Here is a 16,394-nt window from a genome sequence, read left to right as displayed (position 1 = left end):
CACCAATATCAGCATTATGTCACCAAAAACCACAAAAAGTTGTACTTCAACCACATAAGAAATCCCACTGTGGTGTAGGATACTTCTGAAATCAGCCCTGAACTCGTAGCACAAGTACCCTTATCCCTACTTCTGAATTGAGGTCAGGTGAAATGGGGTTTAACATGGCGTTCCAACATTATTGCAGTCATTTTGTGATGTGTGTGTGTGTGTTTGTGTGTGTCCTAGTCCAGACTAACACCAATTTGATAGTGCTAGCCCCATGAGATACCATGCTGCAGTTTAACATAAATACCTCACTTAATGTTGAGCACCAGGCAGGGTAACAAGTACTATCTTTAACTGTCTTGGTATGATGCTGACAAGTCTAAATAGTGTGACACAGATTCAATAGAATAAACGGACTCAAATGTTCTAGGTGTCACTAAATAGTCCCCTAGATGTCACATACAGTTGGGGACCCGTGAAGATCCAGGGTAGAATGTGACTTCAGCAACCCATGCTTGCCATAAAAGGCGACTATGCTTGTAGTGAGAGGCGACTAACAGGATCGGGTGGTCAGGCTTGCTGACTTGGTTTAAAGGGCAAGTTCACACGGAAATGAACCTATTTTTCTTGTACTTTTTCCACATTAAAAGTGTTAACCTAGAAGTGTCATAGACAAAAATATAAAAATATCACAATTAATCAACATAATTTTCGAATTAAAGCTATTTATATTTTTCACATTTACCAAGTGTTCTATTTCCATAACAAAAACACCATGGCTTATGCCCCTTGCAATATGACGTCATTGGTGCCAATTGATAAACATTATGACGTCATCATGCTTTGTTAGAGCCGCTTCACGTGGTGTAGGTACAGGTGTGGGATTCTTGCGTCTCAGATGCCAGCTAGCATAGTGTTATGCCGAGTCACCACTGCGCCGGAGTGTCTGAGGCCATGTTGTTTTACCGCAAACTGGTACTTGATATCTTTTGCGTTGAGAATAGACAGGGACCCAGTTGAATTGGCACTAATTACGTCATAATCTAAGGGGGATAACTCAGGCCTGTTTAGCTCGAAAAACGAAGGCCTCATAACGGCATATCATTTTCACACTATTGTGAGCTTCCTACTTTCACTGTGAAAAAATGAGTGTATATTTTCAAACACAGATACTAACTAATTCTAAAATTGTGTTTTGTTTAGAAAAAGAAAGAAAGTAACTTTTGCGTGTACACTTCCCCTTTAAGCATGTCATCGACCCCAATTTCATGGTTTCGATGCTCATGATGTCAATTACTGGATTGCCTGGCCCAGACTCGATTATTTGCAGACTGCCATGCTTGCAGCGTTAGAAGTTGGCACTAGTCCTATAGTCCTTAATTACCAAACTGCCCAATAGTAAAGGTATCCTAAGGACTAGTAGAAATTCGCCCATTTTAAGGGTTTTGCTATATGTTTTCATTATAAGGACCAGTGGACAAAAACTGTTAGTCAACTTTTTTTAGCAAGCCAGGGTTAGAAACTATGCTTGTCGTATGAGGCGACTAACGGGATCGGGTGGTCAGACCAACTGACTTGGTTAAAGCGTCATTGATCCCATTTGCGTGGATCGATGCTCATGATATCAATCACTGGATGGTCTGGTCCAAACTGGATTATTTACAGACCACCGTCGTATAGCTGGAATATTGCCGAGTGCGGCGTAAAACAACAAACAAACAAAACATACAGTTGGCACAACAAAATCAATCTAACTTTAGCCACGAGTTTAACCCTGCTCTGGATATATTTTGCTTGAGCTTATAAGTAATCTTCTAAAAGTCCATAGTTCAAACAAACATCTACTCAAAATGAAGTCAAGTGACAAACATTTGGCCTGGAATTATCAAAGGTTTTTGGCAGACTGCAAAATTAAATCCCTGTTTTGCTCAGGTCTTAGGTTATGAAAGTAACCACACATGGGTGCAACAAACTTGAACTGCTTACGGGTACTTCCCTGAATAGTGACAGTGTTGAAACTTAGCATGAAAGTCACGGGGTCCTTCGATTCAAATACCATAGAAGACCTCAACAGCCCTAGAGTGATAGAGTAAGGCTTAACACTGCTTTTAGAAAATATTCCAGCAATATGACAGCGGACAAGAAATCCAACCCAGGAATCGGAATTATCGTTGATGTGAAGAAATAGTTACGACTATCAATATGAAAATTGTGTCATCGTTAATATCTTACATAAACCACTGTGATGAAAGTTTTAATTTACCAAAGCAGACTTGTTATGTCCATTGCCAAAGACAGTAAGCAACTGATTTTGTTATATCTTAACTGTCCATTATAATTCATGCATAAATGTGTCATCACTCATCAGTGACGTGAAATATGTTGTTTTTGCTCTGAGCTTTAGCATATTAGCTCAAAGTTACTTCTCCAAAATTTATCAATAACTAATCGATATTTAGTCCACGATAATCGACCTCTAAGATCTATATCGATAGCCAGGACTATCCAGAACCCTACTTAAGGTAAGCAGATGCTTCCTAAATCCAGGGTAAGAAATTAACACTAGCACGCAGCTAGTACAAATTTCCCAATTCCACATTAAAGGGGCATTGTCTTTACCCCGACTAGTAAGATTTAATTAAGTTCTAACCCTGAAATTCACTATCCCTCTGGGTGCATTTAAGTTGGATTGAACATTTGACAAACTGACACAAGATAGCAAGTTTATGCACAGTTAGTAACAAAGCTCACTTCAGGACTCACTAAGCTCCTAGACTAAATGGCCTGCCAAACGTCATCAGATTGGTAGACAAGGGCATGAACTAAAAAAGCCCAACCAGTCAATCGACTAGTTCAACTAAAAATAACCAACTAATAAAATATCAGATTTGTTCTTTTATTTCCATATAATCTTTTGGTAAATGAAATAGTAAAAGTTGGAAAATATTTCAGATATTGACGTTTTATATGGAAGAGCAGTTGGAATAGTTTAACAGTTGTGATAAATATGATAACAATATGTACCCTTTAAAAGTTATGGAATGATAATTCAAAATATCAGTTTCAGACTAGGTTAAATGACAATGCCCTATTGTCAAATGTTTACTTACTATCTTTCAGAAATATTGAAAATATTATGAAAAGGGTGAAAACTGATTGGCACTTAAAAACAATATTTGACAAATTAATGGAACAGTGATCTGATTTTTAAGGTATGATACCAAAATAAGCATCTTACATGATATGCCAAAAGTGCTGGAGAATTTACCTGATGTATTTTGTTTTCAGAAATATCTCAAATAAGAACGAAAAGTATTGATCATGACAAGCCCATGGAATTGATTTAACAAATTTAAACCAAAATTTTCAGAATACAATGTTTGAAATGACATACAGTTAGCAAATGTTCAAATGGTTAAGTAACCATGCTAACTGGTCAGCTCACAAGTTATTTATCCCTCCTCTTCAGCCTCCTCCTCATCAAACTCTCCCTCCTCTTCGGCAGTTGCATCCTGGTACTGCTGGTACTCAGACACCAAGTCATTCATGTTGGATTCGGCCTCTGTGAACTCCATCTCATCCATTCCCTCACCTGTGTACCAATGGAGGAAAGCCTTTCTCCTGAACATAGCTGTGAACTGCTCAGAGATGCGCTTGAACAACTCCTGGATGGCAGTGCTGTTGCCAACGAAAGTGGCAGACATCTTGAGACCACGTGGTGGGATGTCACAGACAGCGGTCTTCACGTTGTTTGGGATCCATTCTACAAAGTAGCTGCTATTCTTGTTCTGGACGTTCAGCATCTGTTCATCGACCTCCTTCATGGACATGCGGCCACGGAAGATTGCAGCAACTGTGAGGTAGCGGCCATGTCGTGGATCACAGGCAGCCATCATGTTCTTAGCGTCGAACATCTGCTGAGTGAGCTCAGGAACAGTAAGGGCTCTGTACTGTTGGCTGCCTCTTGAAGTAAGTGGTGCAAATCCTGGCATGAAGAAATGCAGACGAGGGAAGGGCACCATGTTGACAGCAAGCTTGCGAAGATCTGCATTCAGTTGGCCCGGGAAGCGGAGGCATGTTGTCACACCAGACATTGTTGCAGATACCAAATGGTTCAAGTCACCATAAGTAGGTGTGGTCAGTTTGAGGGTTCTGAAGCAGATGTCATACAGAGCTTCATTGTCAATGCAGTATGTTTCATCTGTGTTCTCAACAAGCTGATGTACTGACAATGTGGCGTTGTATGGTTCAACAACTGTATCGGACACCTGAAACAAAAATAGTTTCATATCATTCATCTTCAAGCAAAAATGTAGCAGAAATGTCTATTTTCCAAACAGATAACCCTCACATATTGATGATGTTAAAATAAACCCATGGAATGCAGTGATGTCACTCATATATTCAACCCACTTTCCAATTTCATTGGGCGAAATTGATGTTATATCAATGGGGCCTGTCAATGTGGAATATAGGTCATAGGTTAGTCATAACAGCCTATTGTTAGGTCCCCAGTGCCCAAAATGGTGACCAGATGGGTCAATTAGGTCTACCAGTCCTTTGAGAATAAATAAGAATTTAAATCAACTCATGTCTTCAATGATTTGGCAAGTCTAGATTTTCTCAGCTCTAGGCCTGAAATAAAGCATTGTACTGGGTGCCATTTGGATTTTGCTTTATTTTGTAGATATATAGGCCTATATTCATAAATATACTTTACTTCTGGTACTAAATGTAAGTATAGGTTAAGCTCTGTAATGACCCATCCAAGTCTACACTGATAGTAAAAAACATTGATCATGCTATCAACCACTAGTTCGCCTGGTCCAGACTATATCTATTTATAAACTGTTATGATAGTTGCTTGTTTATAAGCTTGATGAACGGTAAACGATGACAAGTTTTAGTTCATAGGCGATGATCGCCATGCTTTTATTACTCGCGCCAAAAACAGTTAGTACAAAAGTGGCATTGGCACTTTAGACGAAACGGGATTTACATATAAACGAAATAAGATTGTTAATACATCTTACAACTTAGACTGACAATGTTGCAACCATCAGCTGATAACATTTTCTTATTAGTTCCTTTTCGGTCATAATTTAGGCCTACTCAAAACGTTCACTTACAGTATTAGCTTGCATCAAGCAACTATGGTGATATCCATGACATACCTAACCATGCGGTAACCGTTTCAAGAGGGCAATTACTCGATAAATGTGCAGCATGAGAAACTTGAATCAATTAAAAAAACATTGATAACACATAACATCACCATTCCACACTTCCTCGACATTGTTTCTGATAAGATATACGGTTGGCCTAAAAAATATTAGCTAATGCTGAATTTGAACGAAATACATTTTTCATAAAATTAAATGAAACCTGTCAACGATTTGCCAAACTGACAATTATTTCTAATGCACCATGGGTTAACGTGACGTAATCTGTAATCAAAATCGGGTTTTTAACCAGCTGAAACTGGCACGGTGAAAACTTCTTACCTTTGGCGATGGCACGACGGAAAATGTGTTCATGATTCTGTCTGGGTATTCTTCTCGCACTTTGCTGATTATCAAAGTACCCATTCCAGACCCCGTACCCCCACCTAGTGAATGTGTCAGTTGAAAACCTTGCAAACAGTCACAACTTTCGGCCTCTTTTCGCACAACATCGAGGACAGAGTCTACAAGTTCAGCACCCTCCGTGTAATGTCCTTTTGCCCAGTTGTTACCGGCGCCACTTTGACCAAAAACAAAATTGTCTGGACGGAAAATTTGTCCAAAAGGTCCAGATCTAACGGAATCCATTGTGCCGGGTTCCAAATCGACGAGGATAGCACGAGGGACATATTTTCCGCCGGTTGCTTCGTTGTAGTAAACGTTGATTCTTTCTAACTGCAGATCAGAATCTCCGTGGTATGTTCCTGTTGGGTCGATTCCGTGCTCATCTGAAATCACCTCCCAGAACTTAGCTCCGATCTGATTACCACACTGTCCAGCTTGGACATGAACTATTTCCCTCATTTTGACTGCGTGTATGTAACTGCTGAAAAACTGTTCAAACTGCTAACGATTGTCAGGGCACGTCAGTTTTATACCTGCCGTTTAAACCGCTTCAGACAAGTTTACCGGGAGAGATATGTCACGTGCCGCAGGGGCCTCGTTGAGGTTGGATGTAAATATTGTTTGAAGTATTCTTTAAAAAAATAATTGAGACTGAAGTATTTGAGTTTTCATTCTTAACGCATAAAAACAATATCACGTGTATTTCATGCATGCACTAACAACATAACAATATAATTATCTTTTTTAGATATAATTGATGGTGTGTGCCATAACATAACTGTTCTGATATATACCTTTAGTTTCATACAAATGATATACATTTAGTAGATATTGCTGACTTGCGTTTGATCGGATCCAGTGTGAATTATTTTTTTCCAATGATGAAAATATATAAATGATGAAAACGCACTCAAAACTTGGAACAATTCACAATTCCCCCCTTTAGTGGGCCTCTATATCGGAATCACCCTTTTGGCAGTGACGTCATCCTGCACCACGTGTTTGCGATCTCCGATTCATTCATCCAGACACACGTACTGGCTGTATAATCGCATTCGACTTTTGTGAGAAAATTATAGACAAAACAATTTTTACAAATAAATTAATTTTTGACGCTGGATTAAAATTAAAATTTATCTATAATTCATTTATCATTTTCATATCTATGCTCGAGCGTTGTTTAGTCTGTTCACAGTATAAATATATATATATGTACATACGACCATATAGCCATACCCGGTGATTTTATTGAGATAAATCGATGTTTGTTGCGGGTAGTTGCTGATGCAGGGAAAGTGAATCATGTCTATTTCTACGCAGTACCGACTCACTCCTTTGCAGTAACACACAGACATGCGTAATACTCTTTAGATCAGCCGCCGGTGAATGTTTGAGTATTTTTTCCCCTAGCACCAGACCTATATAGATAGGCAGGCAATGTACAAACGAGAGCTATACATTCCATTTAACAAACTAATTTCCAGTGCCGTCTGACCTGTCGACGTGTATGTCCAGTTTTAGAGATAACTCATTGATGACTCATCACAACATATAATCTATTACTAAGAGACAATTCACAGAGTCACGTAAACACAATTGTGAGCTGTCAGCTCAACATACCAGGCTTGTCAGTTGATGAATATTTAAGATAACCTGAGCTGTATAGGTGAACCTTGGACAGTGCATCGTGATACCTCACAGAGTAAATGTATGTATCTAGTGTATGCTATGTGTGATGCCTCATATTACTGAAAAGTCCTTTATGTTTTTGAAAGACGATGATAAAGCGATCACTGAGGTTCATAAATGGATTGGATGTTACAATTTTACAATAAATTTGACTTATTTACAAAACAAACTACCTCCACCCTAATGGGCCCATACCCCCTCCCATCAACCCCACCCTACCCACAAACACACATATAGGTCTACATAGGAAAAGTAATAATTTCATACACAAAAACATTTTCTTTCATGAAACGTATTTTATTTCAAAACCATTATACGGTGAAAACATCGTTCGAAAGACAATGCAAACGGTGAAAAAACGATTAATCAATTGGATTTTTATGTTATATTTTTATTGAACCCTAACGAAATGAGCTTTGGTTCAAAAGTTCTTGCTGTATGGATAGAACAGCATGAACGATTTAGAATGGAATTTGCTCATTAGTGGGGCGTATATACAATATCCATTATCATTACTGGAACTAGAAACCGGTCCACACATAAGTAGACAGTGCAGTGTAGACCCGTCTCTTTGACTTGTGTGACGGTAATGTGATTCTACTGTTGTAAAAACGCCGGAAGCTAGAGGTCGTTATCAAGTCCGCTCTTCTGTATATCTTCTACCTATATTATGTACGCGGCAATGTATGTATCAAGTAGCTGGCGGTTATAGCTCCAGGTCACAGTAACCTCGAAATTGTAGCAGAGATATTATCTTTGCAGACTGACAATTTCTGCACATGTCTGAGTACACATCATTACGTTCACCACTGTACACTCGGTGAAGATGTCCTGCTGAAATATAATTAGGACTTCTGGGATTCGAACTCTGAACCATACAGTTAATTCTCAACTAAAAACAACGCATCCATCTCTACAGCGGAAATACATCTCGCCTTTCAAGCCCGAACAGAACGCAGCAACCAAAATAATCTCCAGGCACAAATGACGCCTGCAAGCGTAAGGCCTTCCCCAATATAGCCAGCGAAGTAACCCGCACAGCGGTGTCAGTCGGCTTGTGGGAGCCCTGTCTCTCAGGTTAGGCATAGCTGAAGGTGTCGGCACCTGAGTGTATAGTAAGAGAGAACATGTTTATCAAGTTTCGTTTCCTGTATCATTTATTCATAACCCTGTCGAGGCAGAAAGAGAAACTACCCTGTCGAGGCAGAAAGAGAAACTGGATTGTCACAGCTAGGGGGGGTGGGGGGGTTATAATAAAGAAAACAGTTTTATTTGAATCATGAAAATACAAGTTGGGGACAAGTGATACATGTACACATATTTGTCCCCCTGTCAAAATAAGTTAACTACGGCCTTGTATTTACACATACTTATCGACAGGCATATTATATACTGGTATGTTCTTGGATGAGAATCACTATTTTCTATTACCGATTTACTGTTGATGAACCCGCGCGTTCGTAGACATTTTCCAACCGCTTCAATGACTTAGTGATATAAAACTAGCCAAGAAGAACCTGAGGGCAACACCATCAGTCTAAAATAAGAGTAAACAAATACACCTAGAGAGTGGTATAATCAAACAATTCTAAGCGATTACTTAATGAATAGTAAATTATCCATGAACATACATGAACATACATGTATGATTTTCAAGATTTTCATGTCTAACAATTAATGTCTGTATATAACGTTAAAAGTAATGGGGAACATCACCCGTGACGTTTCACCATTTCATGTGATTACCAAATAGGCATTGTAGGTAAGAGACTAACACACCTTCTTAAATACGTATATAAAACTATATCCCGTCAATATTCTGCTGTGGATTTATTAGTTCATCGATATCGAAACTATAGCTAAACAGAACTATACACTTATCTGTGTCCTTTCTACAACTCTTCATCATTGCATCGCATCCCCGCCCCCCTTCTGCCCGTGCAGTATGTCTCCTCGCTTCACGAGCCCACCCTACCCCAATCGGTGAGACACCATGTCCAATTTCAACCATGCCCAACATTCAAAGAGGCACTTATACAGTTTAACAACTTCGTTTTGTTGAATATTCAAGAACTCCATGGTCAGCAGTGAACGCTGAGAGTTCCCCCACGTAATGCACGAGAAATGCGTTCCCTGTACTTTCGCTCGTGTACTTGGCTGTTTTACTTGGCGACTCGCGTTACATGGAATGCATGCCAAGGCAAGCATAGGTTTCATATTAGACCAACTTGAGAACACGTACATTTATCAATCCTCTAAATATACTGAACAACAAGTTCCTGTGACATTGAATAAGATTTAATGCAAAGTTAAGTTTTTTACCAAATCTGAAACAATATCGGTTTGCAAAAGATAAAAGACTCCTGTAAGTGTTCAAATGGTTTTATTTGCCATACTGACTTCAGAAAATGCATGATTTCATGAAAAACATGAACATGCCAAAATGTCAATTTACAAATCAATAGCGTGTGTGTCCACCTCTGGTTGCGATGCAAGCAACACATCTTCGTCTCATTGAATGGACCAGGCGTCGCACAAAGTCCTGTGGGATATCTGTCCATATCTGCTGGAGCATGTTTCGAAGTTCCTGGAGTGTCTGTGGAACACGTGGTTGATGACGAAGGCGCCGATCCATCTCATCCCACATGTGCTCGATTGGTGAGAGATCAGGGGAGCGAGCCGGCCAGGGGATGACATTCACGTTGTTTTGTTGAAGAGAATCCTGAACAAGTCGAGCAATGTGAGGCCGGGCGTTGTCATGTTGGAAGGCAATGCCTGGGCCATGACGACGCAAAAACGGTAGAACAACAGGGCCGACGATCTCGTCGCGGTAGCGCCGTCCATTGAGATTTCCTCTACCACTATCAAACGGGTCCTCTGTCTTGCTGTAATCCCACCCCATGCCATAACGCTGCCGCCCCCGAACCGATCGTCTTCCATGACACAATGATTGACGTAACGTTCTCCTCGACGTCGGTACACTCGAATCCGTCCATCGCTGTGGGTGAGGTGAAAACGAGACTCGTCAGTAAATAGAACTTGTCCCCACTGCATGGCCGTCCAGCGTAGTCGCTGTCTGCACCACTGTAGACGTGCTTGACAGTGGTTTCCTGTCAAAATGGGACGTCTGGCGGGTCTTCTGGCGACAATCCCTGCACATCTGAGGCGGCGACGTACGGTTTGTGATGATATTCGCCGAAGGCCAGGGATGCTTCTTGCAGTCACTGTTGCTGGCTGGAATCGATTTCGTAGGTGTGTTGTTCGAATCCAGTTGTTTTGTCGATTATTGGCTACGCGTGGTCTGCCACTCCGAGGATGGTCTCTGACTGCATTCGTCTGTTGCCAACGTTGCCATAAACACCAAATGGTGTTTCTGTGGACGTTAAATAATAGTCTAGCAACATCACGTTGACTCGATCCTGCTTAAAGCATACCAATGGCTCGCAGACGCTCATTTTCGGACAGGCGTGGCATTTCGTAATGTTGAATAATTGCGTAATTGTGTTGTTTTTCTGAGTGGTTGTTGTCAGCACGATGCTAAACAATGCATATGGAATCCCGTTAACGCACATGTTTTTAAAGCCATTCTTGGGTAGAGAAATGCATATGGGGCTTGCATAAAAGTCAACCTTTGCATGGAATGCATGGTTTTCTGTAGCAGTTGCGTTTTTGTGACTTGATTCCATACATGTACTACAATATTGAAACCCAAACTTTACTTGTTTGAAAAATACAGTCACTAAAATATTGGTGTCACAGGAACATTTGTTGTTGAGTATATAACATTCTCATGTTCATACGCCTATTTTTAGCAAACACAGCTTTCACAAAGGAAAGTTAATTTCGTCTATTCCTTTATCTTAACGAAGCGTTACCACACCACAAGTACGTTTAGTGTATAGAATAACATACTTAATGAAAACAAATATCTTTATAAAAACGGTCATATTTTCTTTTGCAATCCAGGGCTTACAGGTTCGTGTAATGTCTGTCCATAGTTTAGAATAGGTTAGACCACTCAGACCACCAGTAGAATAACCTATACTGGTCGTGAAATAGACAATCATGTTATGATGGTGATCTATTTATCGCCATGTAAACAATATATCCTTACGATATGAACAATATGACTGACAGTATTGTCTTCACAGCCTCAGTGTGAATGCGAGACGTGTTGTTATGAATAGACACGGGGAATGCGTATCGACATCTGAAGCTCTGTCATCATTACTTTCAAGGATGCAACATGCAGATGGATATCAACGTAAGTCTTAACCGGTTTACGTCATGAAGAAAACGAACATTTCATTGGAATAGGAGAATAGGCCTTTGCAACCTTAACACATAGTGGAGTAATGGAAACCCATTCAAATCGGTGTTCTCATGTACGGTCAAGGGGAGGTAAGTCCAATTCCAACACTGAAACTGAAACATGAACCCGTAAAATATTCATATCCCACCTGAATTCGAAAAGGAAAAAAAACGTACTGTGGAGAATGCGTTGAGAAAAATCAAAACACGACAGGAACGTTCTTGCATACAGGTTTCCCCAGTCCCCACGCCTCAACACATGACGTGTTTCCTTGGTCTCCACGCCTCAACACATGACGTGTTTCCACAGTCCCCACGCCTCAACACATGACGTGTTCCCTCGGTCTACACGCCTCAACACATGACGTGTTCCCTCAGTCTCCATGCCTCAATACATGACGTGTTTCCTTAGTCTCCACGCCTCAACACATGACGTGTTTCCTTAGTCCCCACGCCTCAACACATGACGTGTTCCTTCAGTCCCCACGCCTCAACACATGACGTGTTCCCTCAGTCCCCACGCCTCAACACATGACGTGTTCCCTCAGTCTCCATGCCTCAATACATGACATGTTCCCTCAGTCCCCACGCCTCAACACATGACGTGTTCCCTCAGTCTCCATGCCTCAATACATGACGTGTTTCCTTAGTCTCCACGCCTCAACACATGACGTGTTTCCTTAGTCCCCACGCCTCAACACATGACGTGTTCCCTCAGTCCCCACGCCTCAACACATGACGTGTTCCCTCAGTCCCCACGCCTCAAAACATGACGTGTTTCCTCAGTCCCCACGCCTCAACACATGACGTGTTCCCTCAGTCTCCATGCCTCAATACATGACGTGTTTCCTCAGTCGCCACGCCTCAACACATGACGTGTTTCCTCAGTCCCCACGCCTCAACACATGACGTGTTCCTCAGTCTCCATGCCTCAACACATGACGTATTTCCTTGGTCTCCACGCTTCAACACATGACGTGTTTCCTTAGTCTCCACGCCTCAACACATGACGTGTTTCCTTGGTCTCCACGCCTCAACACATGACGTGTTTCCTCAGTCTCCACGCCTCAACACATGACGTGTTTCCTCAGTCCCCACACCTCAACACATGACGTGTTTCCTTAGTCTCCACGCCTCGACACATGACGTGTTTCCTTGGTCTCCACGCCTCAACACATGACGTGTTTCCTCGGTCTCCACGCCTCAACACATGACGTGTTTCCTCAGTCCCCACGCCTCAACACATGACGTGTTCCCTCAGTCCCCATGCCTCAACACATGACGTATTTCCTTGGTCTCCACGCTTCAACACATGACGTGTTTCCTTAGTCTCCACGCCTCAACACATGACGTGTTTCCTCAGTCTCCATGCCTCAACACATGACGTGTTTCCTCAGTCCCCATGCCTCGACACATGACGTGTTTCCCTAGTCCCCACGCCTCGACACATGACGTGTTTCCTTAGTCCCCACGCCTCAATACATGACGTGTTTCCTTAGTCCCCTCGCCTCGACACATGACGTGTTTCCTCAGTCTCCATGCCTCAACACATGACGTGTTCCCTTGGTCTCAACGCCTCAAAACATGAGGTGTTTCCTCAGTCTCCACGCCTCAACACATGTCGTGTTTCCTTAGTCCCCACGCCTCAACAAATGACGTGTTTCCTTAGAGCCCACGCTTGTTACGTAATTATTACGTTGTCCGTAGAATTACTTTTCGGAGAAATACCCGATTCACTGTGGTCGTACTGACACATTTCAAGTCCGTGACAGTCGGGAGCTCACGTTTAGAGATATATGGTTTCCTCTGGTCCTGATTCAGAGTGAGTGAGTGAGTATGCTTTTACGCCGCTTTTTGCAATATTCCAGCAGTATCTCGGCGGGGGACACCAGAAATGGGCTTCACACATTTTACCCATGTCGGGAATCGAACCCGGTCCTTCGGCGTGACGAGCGAACGCTTTAACCACTAGGCTACCCCACCGCCCCTCTTGATTCAGAAGAGTGAAATATTCACAAGAGCTTTTGGTAAACACCACCCGATTTTTCGGATATTTGCCACATTAAAAAATGACTGGCGTGATTTTTTGGTGGACGCCTGGTACTCCCATCACACAATTTATGAAGCTGACACTAGTCGTGGATGCTGATTTATCGACGTTATGCAAAGAAGTCTGAAACGTTCATTGCTACAATGCTGAAAATTATGAGCACCCAGCCCACACCACGATCCGGACTGTCACATCCTGCAGTGATTTTCAACCTTGGAGTCACCACTGACACTGCAGTCAGTATCAGGAGTATTCACTCCTCTGACGAATCACACATGCGAGGCGTCTCCTCATGCTACTTATCAGACGTCTGATTCTCAACACTTGCATCCTCTGCCATTCAGTTCATTCAGATTTTGAACAGTTCGTTCTAGACCGATTCTACTGCCATTATTCCCAGTGATTCTCATGATGTCAATCACTGGATTGTCTGGTCCAGACTCAATTATTTACAGACCCCCGTCATATTGCTGGAACTTTGCTGAGTGCGGCGTTAAACAGCAAACAAACAAACAAACAAACAAACAATTCACCACCTCAGGCCTTCCTTTAACATAAAGCTGACAACCTCTGATTGATTCCTCACATTGCTCTCCTTCTCTGTCGTTGTACACACAGGAATGGTAGTAAGTCACACTTCAAGTTAATATGGAGTGTAAGATCGCAAACTATTTCAGTTTGCCCATGATCTGACGATCATTTCATTCGCGAGAAAACAACTTGATATTGAATTAAAGCCCATGTAATATATCCCAATAACAGCTATATAGCCTAGACAACAGAAACCGATAGCTTCGATGAAATAGTGGAATCATAATTAAATTATGACATTGTTTAAATACTCAATTTTTATATAGATATAGCAGCTCAATTTGTTCCGATATGTTAACGGAATCGGAATCGTAAAGGTTTGGGGCGAGTTGATTCTACTTTCTGAATCAACAGATTCCATTGATTTCTCCGAGTTAAACATGTATTGGTCGATATACAATTTCTTTCTATATTTGCATAATTTCTCAAAATCACCAGTGAATTCCTGTCTCAGAATCAACTGCGACAACAACAACGTGGAGTTATCGTCGTGGTTTGAAGCCAGAGAATTAATCAACTGTGTCATTTTGATTTACCAAAACAATTCAAGTATCGATTTTTGTAGTTGAAAATATCACTGTTTTCATATGCCAATGTCACTGATTGGTTAAAAAATACATTTTTAGTTTGAAACAATGGGCAAAGCACCAGTAATATCCTTGATTAGAATAAGTAAAGTAGGTGCGACTCTATGCGACACCAATACATTTGCGGAAATAGGGCCTGTTTCATGGGCCATTGGCCTCCATCAGATAAACGACCCGTGAAGATTCCGGGGTAGAATAGGTCTTCAGCAACCCATGCTTACCGTAAATGGTGACTATGCTTGTCGTAAAAGGCGACTAACGGGATCGGGTGGTCAGGCTCGCTGACTTGGTTGATTCATGTCATCGATCCCAATTGCGTGGATCGATGCTCATATCAATCACTGGATTGTCTGGTCCAGACTCGATTATTTACAGACCGCCGTCATATAGCTGGACTATTGCTGAGTGCGGCGTTAAACAACAAACCAACCAATCCATCAGATAAACTAATCTGCAGAGGCCTTATTCATAAAGCTTCATAGAGTGCTTCAAGGTCTTAAGTCGTTTTTTCTTACATGTAGATCCAAAGAATTATTTTGGGCAACTGAAGATTATGTTTAGAATAAGGGGAGACTGCGACCCAAACAGCTCATTGTAAAAAGGGGTTTACTATCAGATACAATGGATTTCTCATCCAATACCAATATGTACTCACATACATGGTCGAAGGGAGGAAACTCAATTGTTTGGCATGAAATTGAAGGAAGCAACTCTAAAATCTCCTGCCAGTTGAAATGTTATATCTGTCGCCATTACTATTGCTGGGCGATATTTAAGTCTGTATATCATCATGATTGAACATTTAAACCCATTTCTTCAATCACTCTATGATAAGTTAATCATCACACACACCATAGATTTATCATTTACCTTCATTTCCTGACTCTTTTACGATGTATATGCTCTGTACCGAAACTTGGCACTTCAGGAACATGGAAGCTTAAGCTGAAAACCCTATCTTCATCGAGGTTCCTTGTCGCAGGCTGCAATACCTTTTCAAGGCATTGACGTACAATTTAAACGCATATCAGGTGACTCTGGTCGACTTTTGAGGGCAAGCAGAACCAGAAAAACGAAATTTTGACACATTGTGGAAAGAGGATCTAAGAGGAAAGCACATGGAGATAATAAAGAAACTCACCTTGAAGTCATATAAAAGGGGGTCTTACCATTGACCTATTTCAAGTCATAAAACATTAAAACAGGTTCAAATCAGTTCTAAAATCACTTGAAGTTTAAAACAAATATATATCTTCTGACATACAGGCTCGGGCAAAATGGAACCGGATACTGTATTGTAAATTGTCAAACAAGCAAAAGCATTCTTCACGGGTAACTCGTTTCTTAAATGTAAGTTTTCTTTATTAGAATTACAATCTGCGACGTTACAAAGTTTTAGTCATGGTCAAGGGGAGACAATTCAATCGAGTTTATTCCATGGGGTAAAATTTGTGGTCAAAGGGAATTCAGCTTGTTAATTAGACTGTGCTAAGTCGCGCTAAACATGCAGAACTGGGAATGGAATTCGAGTAGGTCACGAATGTATGGAGCCAGTTGACTTGGTTAATGTCCAACGGAGTTACGGCCCTTGTACAAGTTCCCGTTAGGACC

General features: G+C 41.3%; 1 protein-coding gene across 1 annotated transcript; it reads right to left on the bottom strand.

The window, feature by feature from the left end:
- Positions 1 to 2,870: 2,870 nt before the first annotated feature.
- LOC124132147 (tubulin beta-4B chain-like) lies at positions 2,871 to 6,101 on the bottom strand. Its single transcript, XM_046495847.2, has 2 exons — positions 5,493 to 6,101; positions 2,871 to 4,256 (listed from the first exon to the last, which is right to left on the bottom strand). Exons 1-2 carry the CDS (start codon positions 6,012 to 6,014, stop codon positions 3,441 to 3,443), a joined length of 1,338 nt encoding a protein of 445 aa, XP_046351803.1. The 5' UTR covers positions 6,015 to 6,101; the 3' UTR covers positions 2,871 to 3,440.
- Between the last annotated feature and the right edge of the window lie 10,293 nt (positions 6,102 to 16,394).

The sequence above is a fragment of the Haliotis rufescens genome, unplaced genomic scaffold, assembly GCF_023055435.1.
Source record: "Haliotis rufescens isolate VD_foot unplaced genomic scaffold, xgHalRufe1.0.p SCAF_4, whole genome shotgun sequence".
Classification (NCBI taxonomy): domain Eukaryota; kingdom Metazoa; phylum Mollusca; class Gastropoda; order Lepetellida; family Haliotidae; genus Haliotis; species Haliotis rufescens.
Note: the sequence above shows the minus strand (reverse complement) of the source record. Positions and strands in the feature narration are given on the sequence as shown.

Coding starts and splice junctions, on each gene's coding strand:
- LOC124132147 (XM_046495847.2), bottom strand. CDS start 6,014: ATGAGGGAAATAGTTCATGTCCAAGCTGGACAGTGTGGTAATCAGATC. Junction 4,257..5,492: donor CCGTCGTGCCATCGCCAAAG/GTAAGAAGTTTT, acceptor TTTTTGTTTCAG/GTGTCCGATACAGTTGTTGA.